At 60.9% G+C, this 14,624-nt stretch overlaps 3 protein-coding genes across 20 annotated transcripts in view; 2 read left to right on the top strand and 1 right to left on the bottom strand.

Annotated features, from left to right (window-relative positions):
• The first annotated feature begins 37 nt into the window (after positions 1-37).
• OGFOD2 (2-oxoglutarate and iron dependent oxygenase domain containing 2) lies at positions 38-5,467 on the top strand. Its single transcript, XM_003994615.6, has 7 exons — positions 38-750; positions 1,185-1,241; positions 1,963-2,076; positions 2,166-2,265; positions 3,734-3,861; positions 4,116-4,373; positions 4,448-5,467. Exons 1-7 carry the CDS (start codon positions 619-621, stop codon positions 4,709-4,711), a joined length of 1,053 nt encoding a protein of 350 aa, XP_003994664.1. The 5' UTR covers positions 38-618; the 3' UTR covers positions 4,712-5,467.
• Positions 5,468-6,091: 624 nt separating this feature from the next.
• On the top strand, positions 6,092-8,521 carry ARL6IP4 (ADP ribosylation factor like GTPase 6 interacting protein 4). Of its 6 annotated transcripts, none has more exons than XM_006938412.4 (6): positions 6,092-6,404; positions 6,586-6,759; positions 7,185-7,499; positions 7,583-7,700; positions 8,100-8,169; positions 8,249-8,521. In XM_006938412.4, exons 2-6 carry the CDS (start codon positions 6,597-6,599, stop codon positions 8,303-8,305), a joined length of 723 nt encoding a protein of 240 aa, XP_006938474.2. In that variant the 5' UTR covers positions 6,092-6,404; positions 6,586-6,596; the 3' UTR covers positions 8,306-8,521. The 6 variants fall into 6 exon arrangements, with proteins under 6 accessions (XP_006938474.2, XP_044897689.1, XP_044897691.1 ...); XM_045041754.1 differs by having other exon boundaries at positions 6,092-6,420; XM_045041756.1 differs by having other exon boundaries at positions 6,093-6,326; positions 7,209-7,499.
• Positions 8,522-9,149: 628 nt separating this feature from the next.
• PITPNM2 (phosphatidylinositol transfer protein membrane associated 2) overlaps positions 9,150-14,624 on the bottom strand; it is a 143,400-nt gene continuing 137,925 nt past the window's right edge. For 11 of the 13 annotated variants that reach the window (XM_023241340.2, XM_023241346.2, XM_023241345.2 and 8 more), the window contains 8 exons: positions 14,333-14,481; positions 13,897-14,013; positions 13,467-13,583; positions 13,217-13,365; positions 12,974-13,123; positions 12,429-12,612; positions 12,214-12,342; positions 9,150-12,112 (listed from right to left, as the gene is read on the bottom strand). In XM_023241340.2, the coding sequence (XP_023097108.1) occupies positions 11,789-12,112; positions 12,214-12,342; positions 12,429-12,612; positions 12,974-13,123; positions 13,217-13,365; positions 13,467-13,583; positions 13,897-14,013; positions 14,333-14,481 (1,319 nt within the window). In that variant the 3' untranslated portion in view covers positions 9,150-11,788. The remainder of the gene's footprint in view (positions 12,113-12,213; positions 12,343-12,428; positions 12,613-12,973; positions 13,124-13,216; positions 13,366-13,466; positions 13,584-13,896; positions 14,014-14,332; positions 14,482-14,624) is intronic. The other 2 variants (XM_023241343.2, XM_023241347.2) reach the window with 1 other exon arrangement.

Here is a 14,624-nt window from a genome sequence, read left to right as displayed (position 1 = left end):
TATCCCTAGGAGGAGCCACCGGAAGTCACACCGGACGGAGCACTTTCGAGAAAACACAACCCGGGGCCGTCAGCAGCGAATCTGGAGACCGTGGCGGAGGCTCGAAGAGTGCCGGGTAGGGACCCGGGCAGAATGCTAAACCCGAGTTCAGACGCACGGAACTGGATAGTTGGGAGAGAACGAGACCGGACCCCAGAACTCCTGTCCTCCTGGCGTTGGCCGCCTCTTCAAAAGCTCCGAGCAGAAAAGGAAGGCAGCGTTGAAGCAAAACGTCTTGTGGTTCCAAGTCCCGACTTGTCCCCGGCCTGTGAAGGTGCGGCTCAGTTTGCCTATCTGTAAAGTGGGGTGATTAATCCCCACGTCGTGGATGGGGGAACTGTGAGGCGGAACGAGAAGACCACACGCTCTGTCCGCCGAGGCTGCTCGCCCCAGTCCGGCCCCGGAGCGTCTTTCCCCATTGCAGACCCGTTTTCTGGGGCGGAGTCTTCGTCCTCTTCTGCACTTGCGAACTCAGAACGGACCCTTGCCTCCCGTTCCACCGCCGCGTCCCCACCCCCGTCGGGGGCGTGCCGGAAGTGCCGCTACGGAACCCTGCGGGGCGACGCTCGCCTCTTCACCATGGCGACGGCTGGGGTCCCGAGGCGCTTCTGCCGCTGCGCCTGCTTCTGCTCGGAGAACTTGTACGTGGCGCGCTACCGGCTCCACGTGCGCTTCCGGGGCGAGGAGCAGCTTCGCCGGGACTACGGCCCGGTGAGTGGCCCCCAGTGGCTCTGCGGAGAAATGGGCGGGGCGGGGTGATGGGGGAGGGGTGGCGGAGGAGGGACCTCTGTCCCCCAGGTCTTGTGCTTTGCCCGGGTGTTCAGATGTGACAACAAGAATGACTTAATCTCTGGATGCCTCGCTTTCTTCACCTTAAAGGGGGATAATAGTGTCTCTTTAATGAGGTTGTCGTAAGGAATGAATGAATGAATGGAACATACAGGTAAAGTGCTGAGGGCAGGGCCAGGCTCGGCGCGCTCTCGGTGTTGTCTGTTTTGCGTGCTTATCGAATTTCATCCTCACAATGATCCTGTGAGGTCCAGGCTCTCGTCTGCATCTTAACCTGGGGAAACTGAGGCTCAGAGGCGTTAAGTGACTTACTCACAAGGTCACACAGTTGAGCTCCCTGGACTTTCTGCTCTCAGATCCTGCGCAGCCGAGGATGTGTCAGCCCCCAAGACTTCCAGCAGCTATTAGCAGAGGTAACGCTCCCCACCCTCGCGGACCCCCTCCACACCCAGCCTAGCCCTTCCTCTTTAGGTTGTGTCAGCAGTTTGGGGGGGGGGGTGTCCTTCCCGTGTCCACTCACCGCAGTATCTGTGTCCTGACACCAGAAAAAGAGAAAGTGGCAAATGCCAGGTCGTCTACCCCACGCCCTCCTGAGACGAGACACTTTTGCTTAAAGAGGGAATTACTGGCCCGAGGTGTCACAGCAGGTGGAGTTGAGATCCCACCCGGGACCGCCCTGGCCCGGCTCTGGCTCCCAGCTCTTCGTCTGTCCACCCACCCCCTTTGGCTGGTGCCAGGGCTGCTCCATCTTCCACCTCCTCCTCCATCTGAGGGTTAGTAATGGGAAACTTCCTAGGCGAGCCCTCCGCAGCCTCTGGAACACAGGACTGGCTGGGATTCCATTCCCCTCCCTCGGGGGCCCAGCTGGCTGAGGTATGGGGAGGGGCTCTCATCCCTGCCAGGCCCTGAGTGGTGCAACCCTGAGCGGCATGGGCCCCTACTAGAAGGAGTTGCGTTCAGCCAGCAGCTTGGCACCTGCAGTTTACCCTGATCGAGTCAGGCGTGTAGGGAGACTGGGCTGTCAGCCCAGGTCCTGCTCTGGCCTTCCTGAGCCTCAGTTTCCTCATCTGTACAATGACCTTGGGGGGTGATGGGTGGCCCCATCTGGATGACCAGGCCCTGTGCCACCCCCAGCTCGAGGAGGAGGTGGAACGGCGGCAGCGGCTGGGGCAGGAGGCGGCTGCCAGGAAAGCCCTCATCGCAAGCTCCTACCACCCAGTGCGGCCTCACGTCTACAACACGCTGCAGGTACCTGGTCGGGGCAGGTTACTGGAAGGAGGTGGAGGCAGCCGGCACCGGAGGCCGTCTGCCCCACAGCCGGTGTGTTTTGCCCCCAGGATGAGGCCCTGGCCCCTGAGTTTTTGGCCGCAGCTGAATACAGCACATCGCCGGGTGCAGACCTTGAAGGCCTTCTCCAGCGGCTGGAGACAGTGTCTGGTGAGACCTTGGCCCCATCACCTGGTAGGACTAGGACTAAGGGGTGGGGTCCCTCCACCTACCACGTCTGCCTCCAGAATCTAAGCCAGCAGGAGCTAGAAGGGCTGGTGGGACCCGCCGGGAGCAGGGCATCTGTATTCACTTACTCACTTGCCCACCTGCCTGTGTCAGGTATGAGCCAGCTGGCACACTCGAATGGGGGCGACTGAAGAACTTAACGAAGGGACAGCTGACACAGGACCACCCCCCTCCCCCCTCTCCCTGGGGGTGAGGGGGGTGGGGAGCAGACAGTTCCTTATCCCTAGACCTGGAGAAGTGGGCAAGAGTGAGTGCCTTGAGCCTGCCACGACCTGGAGCTGTGGGAGAGGGGCGGGAAGCAGCTGCCAGGAAGCAGCTGTGGCCTCGAGCAGAGGCACAAAGCCATGCCACACTCAGAAATGCCACATCTCTCCGGCCTTTGAGTCTCCTGCTGGGATCTCCCATGGGCTAACCCTAGCAGGAAGTCTGGCCCTTCCGAGTTCCTTAAGCCCTCTGCCTCAGTTTCATCATCTGTGAAACGGGAGCGATAGTAATACCCATCTGCCAAAGTGTGATTAAGTGAGGTGACATGCCTAAAGGGCTGGGTGCATAGCATCTAGAGTTTTCCTCAGTCTTACGGTTATGGTTATTCCTAGGCCTAGGGGATGCTTTGGGGAGATAGGTGCAAGGTGTTGCTCCCCTTATGAAGCCCGTGCTCTGTCGTGAGGCACAGGGTGGAGTGTGAATGAAACGTGCCCTCCCAGCCCGGGGGCATCCCTCCTCATTCCCATCCACTCCCCGACAGCAGACATTATGTAACGGTGGTCTGGGCGAAGGCTGTCGGCTGTGAGTTGGCCAAAAGTGTGGGGGCACACCAGCCGCGCACCCCAGGGTGTTGGTGCATCTGCCAAGAAACGTTTGCATTTCCGTTCGGAGCCTGGCCTCTCCCTACCAGGACCCGGCAAGAAAGAGCAGCCCCCCTCAGCCTTCCCGTGTGGGGAACAGAGGCTCCAGGAGGCACTTCAGTTGGGGTTCAAGTGTTGGTGGCTCATGGGGTGCGGTGCAGAGAAAGCTTGGCGCTGGCCCTGTGATCCCTGCTGGGCTCCATCACTGGCCTGCTGGGGGTCATTGGGCTAATCCCTTCCCACCTCTGGGTCTCACCAGAACCCACATCTGAGTCTGGTGGCTAGGCTGTGGACACCTGCGGCAGCAGGAGGAGAGGCTCCAGGGACAAATAAGGGGACCCGAGAATAGGCCCCTCTGCTGCCCACACATTATGTCATTAATGGTCACAACAGCCCTGAGAAGTGAGTACCTGTGTTATCCCCATTGTACAGATGAGGAAACTGAGGCTGAGGGAAGTGAAAAGACGTGCCCAGGCTCACAGCTTGCAAGGAGACTGAAACCCACACGGAAGCTCCCAGCCAACAGACTGTCCCTCCTTCCGCAGGGGAGAAGCGTATCTACCGGCTGCCGGTCTTCACAGCGCCATTCTGCCAGGCCCTGCTGGAGGAGCTGGAGCACTTCGAGCACTCGGACATGCCCAAGGGAAGACCCAACACCATGAACAACTATGGGGTAGGTGAGGCTCCCTCCGGGGGGGCCCGAGGCGGCAGGGAGCCGGGGCTGGGGAGCCGTAGCTGCAGTGCGAGAGAAGAGCTGTTGGGTCCCATTGGTCTTGGTCTCCGAGTCTGTAAGATGAGGTCACGGTCGGGTTATTTTGCCCATCGATATCTGCAAAGCGCTGCTGTCCTTAGGAAGAGACTCCCCGCAGGGACCCAGGGTGAGGCCCCCACCAGTTTCCCTGCCGACTCCCTGGATCCCCCTCCCAGGTGTTGCTGCACGAGCTAGGCCTGGATGAGCCGCTGGTGACTCCGCTGCGGGAACGCTTCCTGCAGCCACTGATGGCCCTGCTGTACCCAGACTGCGGTGGGGGCTGGCTCGACAGCCACCGTGCCTTTGTGGTCAAATATGCACCGGGCCAGGACCGTGAGCTAGGCTGCCACTATGATAATGCCGAACTCACCCTCAACGTGGCCCTTGGCAAGGCCTTCACGGGGGGCGCCCTGTACTTCGGGGACCTCTTCCAGGTTAGTGTGTGTGACCCGGGGGGCAGGGCCTGGGGCAGCCAGGAGTGCCCAGGCCTGAGCTCCGCTGTCTGCAGGCACCTTCAGCCCTGGCCAGGCCCCTGGAGGTGGAACACGTGGTGGGCCGGGGCATCCTGCACCGGGGTGGCCAGCTGCACGGGGCCCGGCCCCTAGGCACCGGCGAGCGCTGGAACCTTGTCGTCTGGCTCCGGGCCTCTGCCGTGCGCAACCGCCTGTGCCCCATGTGCTGCCGGAAACCTGAGCTGGTGGACGACGATGGCTTCGGCGACGGCTTCACTCGCGAGGAGCCCACCACGGTGGATGTGTGCGCACTGACCTGAGTCTGGTTGGGGCCAGTGTCGGGGTGGCATGGCAGGGCTCTGCCACCTTGGGTTGGGCAGGGCAAGAATAAACTCCCTGCAGCCCTCAGGCACTTCTTGGTTCAAAAGGACACACAAGCCTCGGAGTCATTCTTTCAGCAGACAGGTTGGTTTAGGTCAGGTGTGTTAGAACCAGAGCCTGAGATGAGGATTCCTGTGCAGGTGGTTTGTTGAGGGAATACCTTCTGGAGAAGGGCGTGAGGGAAGGACAGGATAGGAAGGAGCTGGGCCAAGATGTGGTTTCAGAGGGCACCTAGCTTCAGCCCAATCCCTCCAAGTGCTCTAGAGCATGAATGTAGCAGTTTGCCCCCTGCATCGGTTATTGGCTCACAGGTGTGTCAAGGCCGGGCTGGCAGGGTGGGTGGGGAGGTGGTGGTTCCCAGTGGCCCAGGGAACCTTCCAGAGAAGAGTACAGGTATGAGTTAGGAGACACCACAGCCTGGGTGAGTGCATCTGTCTATGAAGGGGATCTGGGTGAGCCATCGATAGCAACTTCTAGTTGGTGTCGGGCGCTTTCCACAGAGGGGTTAAGAGCAGGGGCTCTGGAGCCAGACTGCCTGGGTTCAAATTCTGATCCTGCTGCTTCCAGCTGTGTGGCTGCAAGTAAGCCCCTTGACCTCTTTGTGCTTTAGCTTTCCTTATCTGGGAAGTACCTATCTCCGAAAGCTGTTGTGAGAGTGAAACGATTTAATGTATATAAAGTGCTTTATAACAGCCCTCTATGTTTGCTGTTGTTCTTGAAAAACTTGCAACTTGGCTGCCCCCAAGTTGGATGAAGCGTGGAGCTGTGATGGGTTTGGGCTGTACACCTGAAAACCCAGGGGTTCCCATATGGAAATCTTGAGTTCCGGCCTCGCGGGGAAGGTGGGAAGGTCTGGAACACCAGGCCCCAGCCCACACTGGAGAAATCAGCTGGGGCAGAGCCTCCGCTGCTGCTCACGCTGGACAGGCTTGTGGCGCATTCCCTCACAGGGGTCCCTTCCTGGCTCACTGTCATGATCTCTCCGGCCCTATGGCTATTTGTTCGCGACCTCTATTACCAGGTGGGGACGCTGGAATGACTAAGGTGTCCCCAGGCCTGCCAGGGTGGACAGGACGGCAGGCATCTCAAGGAGGAAAGAGGCGCACGGTCGGGTCGCCTCCTTCCCTGGGTCTTCAGGGAGGCTGGAGAAGGGCGGTCTGAGAAGAGCCGGGAGCACGGCCGAAGCCGGGATCTCCTGCTTCCCTCTTCCGGAGGTGGGCGAGCCACACCGTTTCTCCCGCAGCCCTGGAAGCGGAACCTGGGGCTTCGGGACTAAAGGAGGCAGCGCCTCGCTTCCCAGCCGGACGGCCTCTGGGAGCACTGCCCAGGCCGGAAGTCGCCTCGCCGCCGCTTCCTCACGCGAAGGCGTGGCGCGGGTCGGGTGGTCACGCCCGATGGGCGGTTGAGGAAGGAACGGAGCAGCTGCGGGGACCTTCCCCAAGGCTGCGAGGCGGCGGAGGCCGCGCGGGTGGAGGACAGGAGCGCGCGGGGAGGGATTCGGGACGCACCTGGCAGCCGGGGACCGCGGCCGCTCCTAGGGGCGCCAGAGCGCCGGTGCGCAGGCGTGGAGCGGCCGGGCGGGGGCGAGCCCTTAAAGGGGTAGAGGATCCGGGAGTCGGCGCAGGACCTGAGGTCCCCGGGGGTCGGGGTGGGTGAGGATCGTGCGGTGGCCGCGGACCCCCCCAAGTTCCTGCCCCGGGTGGTGATGGGTAGTGGGCCCTCGAGAGCCAGGCCCCGAGAAGAGCCGCCCGTGGAGCCCAGTCTGGGGATCGGCTCTGTGAGCCTCAGTTTGAGCGTGTCTCCCCGTCTCCAGCCTGCGGCGCTATGGCTCACGTCAGCTCTCGCAAGCGCTCGAGGAGTCGAAGCCGGTCCCGGGGGCGAGGGTCCGAAAAGAGAAGGAAGAAGAGCAGTAAGGATGTCCCGAAGAGCTGCTCGGCTTCTAGATCCCAAGACCACAAGGCCAGCACCATCTCCTCTGGGGCGGAGGGTGAGGACCGGAGGGAATGGGAAAGGGGTGTGGGAACTTCAGGGAGGAAGCTGCGGGCAGGCCCGGGCGGGCGTCCCTGCATGGCTGTGAGCAGTGATCGGAGGAGTGCAGAATGTAGGACCTCCGTATCCAGATCGAAAGACCTTCAGATTCTAGGGGCTGGGCCAGCCCGTTGTGTAAGGATTGAAGGGAGCACGTAATGGTGCTTTTTGAGCAGCAGGATTTGAGATAGGGGCCTGGCTGCCCTGCTCCTGGTCAAACAGTGACAGGGTGAAGTCCAGAAAGTGCCTCTCCAGGGAGTGCTGATCCCTGCTCTGGCTGGAAAGCCCGGCCTGGAGGGTCTTACCCCTCAGTAGTCCCCCTAAGCCTGCCACAGGCCAGAGCCAGGGGATAAAGGTTTACCTCTTCCCCTCCTGGCCTTCCAGCCTCACCTTCTCCCTGCATCACAGAGAGAAGCAAGCACAAGGCCCGGAGGAGACCACGATCCAGCTCCTCCTCCTCTTCTTCCAGTTCTTCTAGCTCTTCTTCCTCTTCGTCCTCCTCCTCTTCCTCCAGTGGTGGCCGGAAGAAGCGGGGGAAGCACAAGGACAAGAAGAGGAAGAAGAAGAAGAAGAAGAAAAGGAAGAAGAAGCTGAAGAAGAAAGGCAAGGAGAAGACAAAGGTACAGCAGGGGGAGGCTCTGCCAGGCCCCTCGCTGGACCAGTGGCACCGATCAGCCGAGGAGGAAGAGGATGGCCCAGGTATGGTGCCTCCCAGTGTGCAGGAGGGGAAGGGCCCCCTCCCTGAGACCCAGCTGCCGACTCCCTGCCAACTCCCCTTGCAGTCCTGACGGATGAACAGAAGTCCCGCATCCAGGCCATGAAGCCCATGACCAAGGAGGAGTGGGATGCTCGGCAGAGTGTCATCCGCAAGGTGGTGGACCCGGAGACAGGACGCACCAGGTGGGAGCGCTTGGCAAAGCTCAGCCCCACACGCTCTGCACTCTCAGGAGGAGGGGCGACGGCTGCTGCGCTAAAAAGCCAAAGACAGGAGAAGGGCAGTTAACTCATTTCTGGGAGTTTTTAGGCTGTTCCTCCCTGTTGCCCAGAGCAAGCACTTACAGGGGCTGGAAGGGCCTTGAGGAATGTCTTCAGAGAGCCAGTTGGCCGGTCTGGTGGCAGACCCTACCCAGCTGCCTTTATCACTATCCCAAGGGTGGGAGAGAGGGAGAGGTGGGAAGCATCTATGTTCCACCCGCTCAGGGTAGCAGGGGCCTGCGCCCTGGCATCTCTTTGCCAGGTGGGTCTGGTTCTGTTGCTCTGGCATTAAGAGGCTCAGCCTCCTCTCCCCTCCTCCCCCAGGCTCATTAAGGGAGATGGCGAGGTCTTAGAGGAAATCGTAACTAAGGAACGACACCGAGAGATCAACAAGGTTTGTGTCACCCCTTTGCCCGGGGTCCACGCCCAGCTCTGTTTCTGATGGGTCTCCTCCCATGCGCTTTCTTCTCCAGCAAGCTACCCGAGGGGATGGCCTGGCTTTCCAGATGCGAGCAGGGCTGTTGCCCTGAGGGCCCTGCTGGCTAAGTGCTGGTGGCGTGGCCTGGAGACTGGCTTCAGAGTGGGCAGCAGGAAGCCCAGTGGGTGCTGTTTGCCTTTCCTCCTGCGGACTGGCCTCTGGCCCAGCCTCCTCTCAGATGCAGGGGGTGAGGACGGGGTCACTGGCCTCATCAGCTCCTCCTGCAAGAGCATCACTTCCCAAATATTAAATGTTCCCTGGTTGGAAACTTTGTTAGGTCGGCTTTTTGTGCTGAAGGGAGGGAAGGTTGCCACCCAACTTCCAGAGGACAAAGGAGGCCTATAGGACTTTTGGGGGGAAGGTGGGGTGTACCCTGACGTTCGTGAAGACCAGCCACCTTTGCTCTGCTCATCCTCCGGTCAGCCTGCTTAGACCAGACCCTGACCCTGACCCTCAGCTGAATCCCAAACCCAGAGACGTGGCTTTTAAACCCCATCCCCTCAGATTTGGAGGGAGGCTGCTTCCTGCACTGTTTATTCTGCAGATGACAACCGCGCAGAGTCCTGGTGCTGGGGCCGGGCCGCCGGGGTGGGAATCCTGGCCCACGTTACTAGCTGTGACCTCTGTAGAGCAGAGAGGCTTTCAGCATCCACCTGGCTGGGCTGCTGTGAGGATGAACCGAGTTCATGCCCAGGAAGGGGCTGGGAGGAGGCCCGGTGCAGGGGAAGGCTGGCATAAGCGTACTGGTGTTACAGTCAGCGTAGCAGGCACTGTTGATTGGGAAGGACATCCTCTCCCCACCACAGCTTTAGCTCTGGGACAGGCCGTGCCCCCACCCCAGATCCCCTCCCCACCCTGTGCTCTGTGGTTGCTGGTGCAGTAAAGAGACCCAGAAGGAAGCCTTCCTGCTTCTTTAATTGGTGTAACAGACAACGACACTGTATACAGAGCACACTCAGGCCCAAAGGTGCGGGGAAAGCAAGGGCGGATGGGGCGAGTCAGGACACGGCTCACACATGGCCCAGACAGAGAGACAGGAGGGGCCGAGACGAGAAAACGAACGAGGTGGGGGGGGGGGTGTGGGGAGTGGGGTGGTGGAGGGGCAGCTCATAAAGAGCTGGGAAAGTTGGGGGTGGGGTCTCTGCTGAATCCGTCTTTAGAAATCAAAGAGAAGGCAGGCGGTTGGATCTGGGGTGGTGGGCGGAGGCTCAGTGTGGGGTTGGGAGTGGGACTAAGGCTTCTACTCTAACAGGCCTGGGGTGGGGGTGGCAGTCAGCAAGGCCTGCCTCACCCTTTGGTTACGACTGGTCAGGCCTGAGCCCTGTAGCTCAGCACCCAACACTGTAAACATTTTTGGTATTTTTAAAGGACTCTGCCCTCCCTCTCTTAGTTTCTGAAAACCTGGTGCTTCCTTAAGAGGAGAATGTGCCAAAAGGAATCTTAAGGGAGGCAGGAAGCAGACCTGGATATAGAAGAGAGATGTCAACGGGGAGGGGGGGCTGCCCATCTCACCATCTATGGCTAAGGGCCACTGGGAGAGGCCCAGGGGACTATTGCTGTTGTCCTTGGCATGGCTGGCGGCTGGGCAGGCAGGCGGGGAGTGCGGAGCCTGGGGGGAGCTGCCCCCTGGGAGAGGCCGAGCCCACTGCCCACATGGCCTCCCCCGGGCCAGGAGGCCTCCCAGCCTGTATTGCAGGTGGGCCCAAGGCTCTTCCAGGTGCTTCTCCAGATGGCTGGTCACCGAGGCAGTAGGCAAGATGGGGTGAGGTGGGACCGACAGAGAAGGAGGCACTGGCCACAGGGGCCCCTCGCTGGGGCTGTGATTGTCGGGCCAAGCGATTTCCCGCCGGGGAGCAGAGTGGGGGTCAGATATTGCACTTCCATTGCAACACTTACATTAAAACTTGGTCCATAAAATAATCGTTGCTTTATACAGAACGCCTGAAACAAAAACAAAAAGCTACATCTTAAATATGAACAAACCCTGAAGGTCCTATTCCTCCAGAAATTTTTCTCTGCACAAAATAAATAGCTTTCACTCTGTATAGACCCACTTTTGCAGAACATTTACACAACCCTTTGGCTGTACATATCTACACACGGGAAAATGTGAACATCAATCTGCGTGCCTCCCCATCCCAGCCTATGAGGCCCTGAGGCCGTATCCAGGTTGGCAGCAGCTTCTCAGAGTGGGAGCCTGGCCAGGCAGGCTCCCCCGCCTTGTAGAAGAAGGTAGAGGAGCAGTCGAAGGGCCGCCCGGAGCCAAGCGCCATAGCTGAGATCGTGGTCGGTTCTGGGGAGGGAGGGCTGATGCTCAGACCCAGCGTGCAGGACATCGTGGTCCTTGGCAGGTGGGGAATGAAGTCATGGCTGCCCGCCCTTAAGCTAACGAAGCAAATTGTGGCTTCTTAGATTCGGCATCAAAACGGAATTGGCATTAAAAAAACTTAAGTGTGTGCCCATTCACCCCAGAGTAGAAATTCAGTGGAATTAATGGGGGTCAGGTGAGGCAGGGACCCCACACCTCACTGCGTGGGCAGGGGGCAGGGCCCCGGGACCCAGAACCAGGCTGGACTCCATCACAGTGCTGGGTGTTTTCATGTGGAGGGGCTGCGCTTGGTACTGAAAGAGTTAAGAAAAGGAAGCAGCCAAGGATTGCTCATTTAAAAAAACCTCATAGAAATCAGATTGGATAAGTAGAAAGGTGTAGAAACGCAGGAGAGCCGAGGCACGTGGCCTTGACTGATGGCAGGCGAGGAGTGGAAGAGGAGGCCGGGCCTGACTAGGCCCAGGAGCCAGAGGCGTGGCTTCTCGGGAGCCGGCTCTGGGCCTCACCAGCCTCGCTGCCAGACTGGGTTCCAGGTGGGGCAGGTGGACAGATGGGTAGGGATCCGGGGCTGCCACAGCGTTGGCGGGCCAGGCGGAGCTGCAGAAATTAAGATATGGCCTTTCTCTTCCTGCTTGCACAAGGATTTGCCACCCTGGAGCCTTCTGTGTGGCAATAGGTCCCAGATCAGCAAACGTTGGATTTTCATGCATGTCAACGAGTCTGTAGCCACAGGAGACGGTAATGGATCTCCACTCTCAAAAATCAGTGCAAGACCAGTGAGGTTGAACAGTTGAGTAACTAGAGTTAACAAGAAGCAGGCTGTCCCCCATCGGAGTTGCTACCAAGTGGGAGGGGACCTGGGGGTCAGGGTGAGCTAGTGGATGGGAGGTGGCAGGCGGGGCCTGGGCCCAGGATGCTGGGAGGTCAATGCAGGGCAAGTGTCTGGGAGTGCCTTTCGGGCCAGCCCACGTGGGGAGTCCTGGTCCCTCTGTCATCCTGGGACAGGTTTTCCTGCAAGCTGGAACCCCTCAGACCCTAGGACATGAGGCAGGGCTGGGAGGGCTGTGTGGCACGGCCTATGTCCTCCGCCAGGCCCTGGGACAAGCTTGTCTCCAGCCGACATTGTGTGCCCAGGCCAGGCCTCCTGGCGGGGCTGGCCGCCCTGGCCTAGCACCACGGAGACCACAAGGCCTCGCTAACGGTGTCCTACTTGGGGCCCGCGGCTGCCCCTGGCTCAAGCCGGCCGGCCATGGTGCGGCCCCAACAGCCGGCCGCTACGCTCATGCTGCGTTGTCCCCGCTGCTCGACGTCCGCCTGGTTCTGTGTCCGCTCCTGCCGGTGGCCGGGCCCGCTGGGCTGGGCCGAGATGGTGCGGAGCAGGTGGTTCCGGGAGCGCAGGAAGTCCCCCTGGCCAGGCAGGCCAAAGCTGCCTTTTCGCAGTGCCATGCGGGTGGCCGCATTGCGGGCTGGCCGCGCCCGGTGGTTGTACTTGAGCTGGGCGAGGTGTGCCGCGTAGCCGTCCGTGATGAACTGCAGAGGAGGGCGGTGAGGAAGAAGGCCGTCACCGGGTGGGCTGTCGGGGCCGCCCGCCCCCGCCTGCCCTCGCTGCCCACCACGACTTGCCCACCCACCTGGCACTGCTGCTGCAGCTTCTTGGTGGGCCGGCCGACGATGTAGATCTGCATGGGGGACAGGCTGATGGAGCTGTAGACCGCCACGTCCTTGGTGGAGCCGTAGGCCGCGTGCACGCGCAGGTGCAGCTGTGGGCGAGACGTGTGGGCGTGGCCCGGCTCTCCCACCCAGCCCCGCCCCCGCCCCCGCCCCGTCCATGCCGCCTGGGACCCACCTCGGAGATGAGCAGCTTCAGGAAGTTGGCCTTGTGCCTCAGCGGGTCGTGCACCAGGCCGTCACAGAAGGACACCACGCCGTGGGGGAAGTTGTGCTGCGCCAGCCACGCCACCACCCGCTGCTTCTGCATGTCAGGCCGGCCAGTCACGTAGATGATGAGGTAGCCCAGGTCCTGCCAGTGCCTGGCGACGAGGGGCAGGACTGGGTGTCCCACGGCCGCCAGGTCTTCCCTCCCGGGCCACCCTGCCTCCTTGCCCAGCCGCAGGACACTGCATCTCTGGGCTCAGCAGAAATAGTAACAGCCACGAGGACGGTCACACAGGTCACACGGTCTGACGCCCTCTGTGGCAAGTACAACCGGTCTTGTCGGGAGCCCCACTTCTCAGGTGAGGAACTGAGACATCAACATTAAGAGGTCACCCGGCGAGCTGCTGGTGGTGCTGACTCCGTGAGCCCCTGCTCTGGTGCCCAGAGCCCTCCCCAACTTGGCCTCCAGGAGCTTCCTGCCCGAGCCCACCCACCGTGCCCTTGGGCGTCACTCACCGCACCACGTCCACGGCCCCGGCCCGCACTTTTGGGTCGCTGCCCATGATGGACACGCTGGCAGCAAAGGAGCCATCGATACTGAAGACCACGAACTCTGTGCCCTTGGGCAGCACGGTGATGTAGCTGTCGGCAAACGTGTGGTCTCCCCTGGGAGGGGGAGCTCATCAGAACCCACCAGACCCTCTTCTTCCTGCCCCAGAGGTGGCCAGCCTGGCCTGCTCGCCCCCCAGAGGCACGTACCTGACCACCATCTTGATGGGGTAGACACCCACACCCAGGCGGTGGGTCTCTGGGATGGTGTAGGAGACCCGCCCGCTGCTGTTGGTCACCAGCGTGTCTAGGTACAGCCACTCACCCGAGGGCGGCTGCATCATGATGTGCACATCCACCTGGGGGCCAGGCAGGCTGGTCACGAAGGGGCTGGGCCCTTGGCCTCCCCAGCCAGAGGGAGGCAAGGGTAGGGGCTCCCGCAACCTCCCCACGTCTTTACCTTCTCCCCAGTCAGGGTGACCATATCCAGGGGCCCATACATGAACCGGCCCGTCAGAACCTGCGGGCCGTCCTCGTTGGCAACTGCGTCATTGATCCGGTGGTTGGCGGTCACGTTCTGGGGACGGGAGGAGCGAGGCTGGGTCAGGGTAGGGGATGGAGGGGTGGCTGGGATCTCCTGGGCCTGGTGGGTGGGCACGGGCTTAAAGCAAGATGGCCCAGGTTCAAGTCCAGCTCAGCCACCTGCCCTACACGGCCTTGGCACATCCCTGTCTATAAATGGGGCAACAGCTCCAACCTCACGGACTGAGGATTAAGTAACACAGCACGCTTCTCTGCGACTTGGTTTCCTCATCTGTGATATGGTGTCTTCTTTCGAGGATTTAACAGGACAACAGCCTCGGGGCCTGGACCCCCAGAGGCCTCCTCACCCGCAGCTTCACGTGGGTCCTCTTGCGCTGCCACTTTTCTCTCGGCTTGGAGGGGGTGAACACGGAAACCTCTTTGCCGTCCAGCTCCAAGATGCTGGAATTGTCATGCCTCATGACCTGGGAGGGAAGAAGCAGGCCATGGGGCAGACTCAGGAACCAGAAACGCAGGAGCCTGTGAGGGGCCCGGGGGGCACTATTCAACCCACTACAGTCTGCCTCCTGGTCCTCCCCAGATTCACATGTCTCACGAATGTTCAGTAACAGCCACCCCATCCCCGTGTCTGCGAGGGTTCCTCCATCCTGCTTGTTCTGGGGTCTGATGGGAGCACGCCCACCACCCCCCCCCCCAATCTATGAAATGGGGCCATGTCAGTGGTGGCGTCATCTGGTCCTACTTGCAAGTCCCTAGTGCTCCTAGCGGTGGGCCCCAGGATACCTGTCTCAGCAGGAAGGAGACTACATCCGTTGACTCCCAGTAGCTGGCGTGGAAGAGGTGGGGCAGGGCCACGGTGGGGAAGGCTGTCAGTGCGTCAGGGCAGTACAGGGCGTAGTCGATCCGCTTCTGGCCCCACCACTTGGCTGCAACTGCCAGGAGGGATCCTTGACTGGGCTGGACCTCAGGAGGTTCCCAGGCCCCGCAGGCTTGGCTCAGCCCGAAGACTAGACCCTCCTCTGACCAGGGAAAAGGGTGCAGCCACAGCGAACCTCCTCCCCCCTGGCTGGGTGAC

Source organism: Felis catus, chromosome D3 (assembly GCF_018350175.1).
Source record: "Felis catus isolate Fca126 chromosome D3, F.catus_Fca126_mat1.0, whole genome shotgun sequence".
Lineage (NCBI taxonomy): Eukaryota > Metazoa > Chordata > Mammalia > Carnivora > Felidae > Felis > Felis catus.
This window is presented reverse-complemented; position numbering and strand designations above follow the sequence as displayed.

What these genes read in the sequence shown, in the direction of transcription:
- OGFOD2 (XM_003994615.6), top strand. Translation starts at nt 619, where the DNA reads ATGGCGACGGCTGGGGTCCCGAGGCGCTTCTGCCGCTGCGCCTGCTTC. An exon ending in GCGGCTGGAGACAGTGTCTG is followed by an intron (nt 2,266 to 3,733) that starts GTGAGACCTTGG and finishes CTCCTTCCGCAG; the next exon opens with GGGAGAAGCGTATCTACCGG. An exon ending in ACTTCGGGGACCTCTTCCAG is followed by an intron (nt 4,374 to 4,447) that starts GTTAGTGTGTGT and finishes CGCTGTCTGCAG; the next exon opens with GCACCTTCAGCCCTGGCCAG.
- ARL6IP4 (XM_006938412.4), top strand. Translation starts at nt 6,597, where the DNA reads ATGGCTCACGTCAGCTCTCGCAAGCGCTCGAGGAGTCGAAGCCGGTCC. An exon ending in CATCTCCTCTGGGGCGGAGG is followed by an intron (nt 6,760 to 7,184) that starts GTGAGGACCGGA and finishes CTGGCCTTCCAG; the next exon opens with CCTCACCTTCTCCCTGCATC. An exon ending in GACACCGAGAGATCAACAAG is followed by an intron (nt 8,170 to 8,248) that starts GTTTGTGTCACC and finishes TTTCTTCTCCAG; the next exon opens with CAAGCTACCCGAGGGGATGG.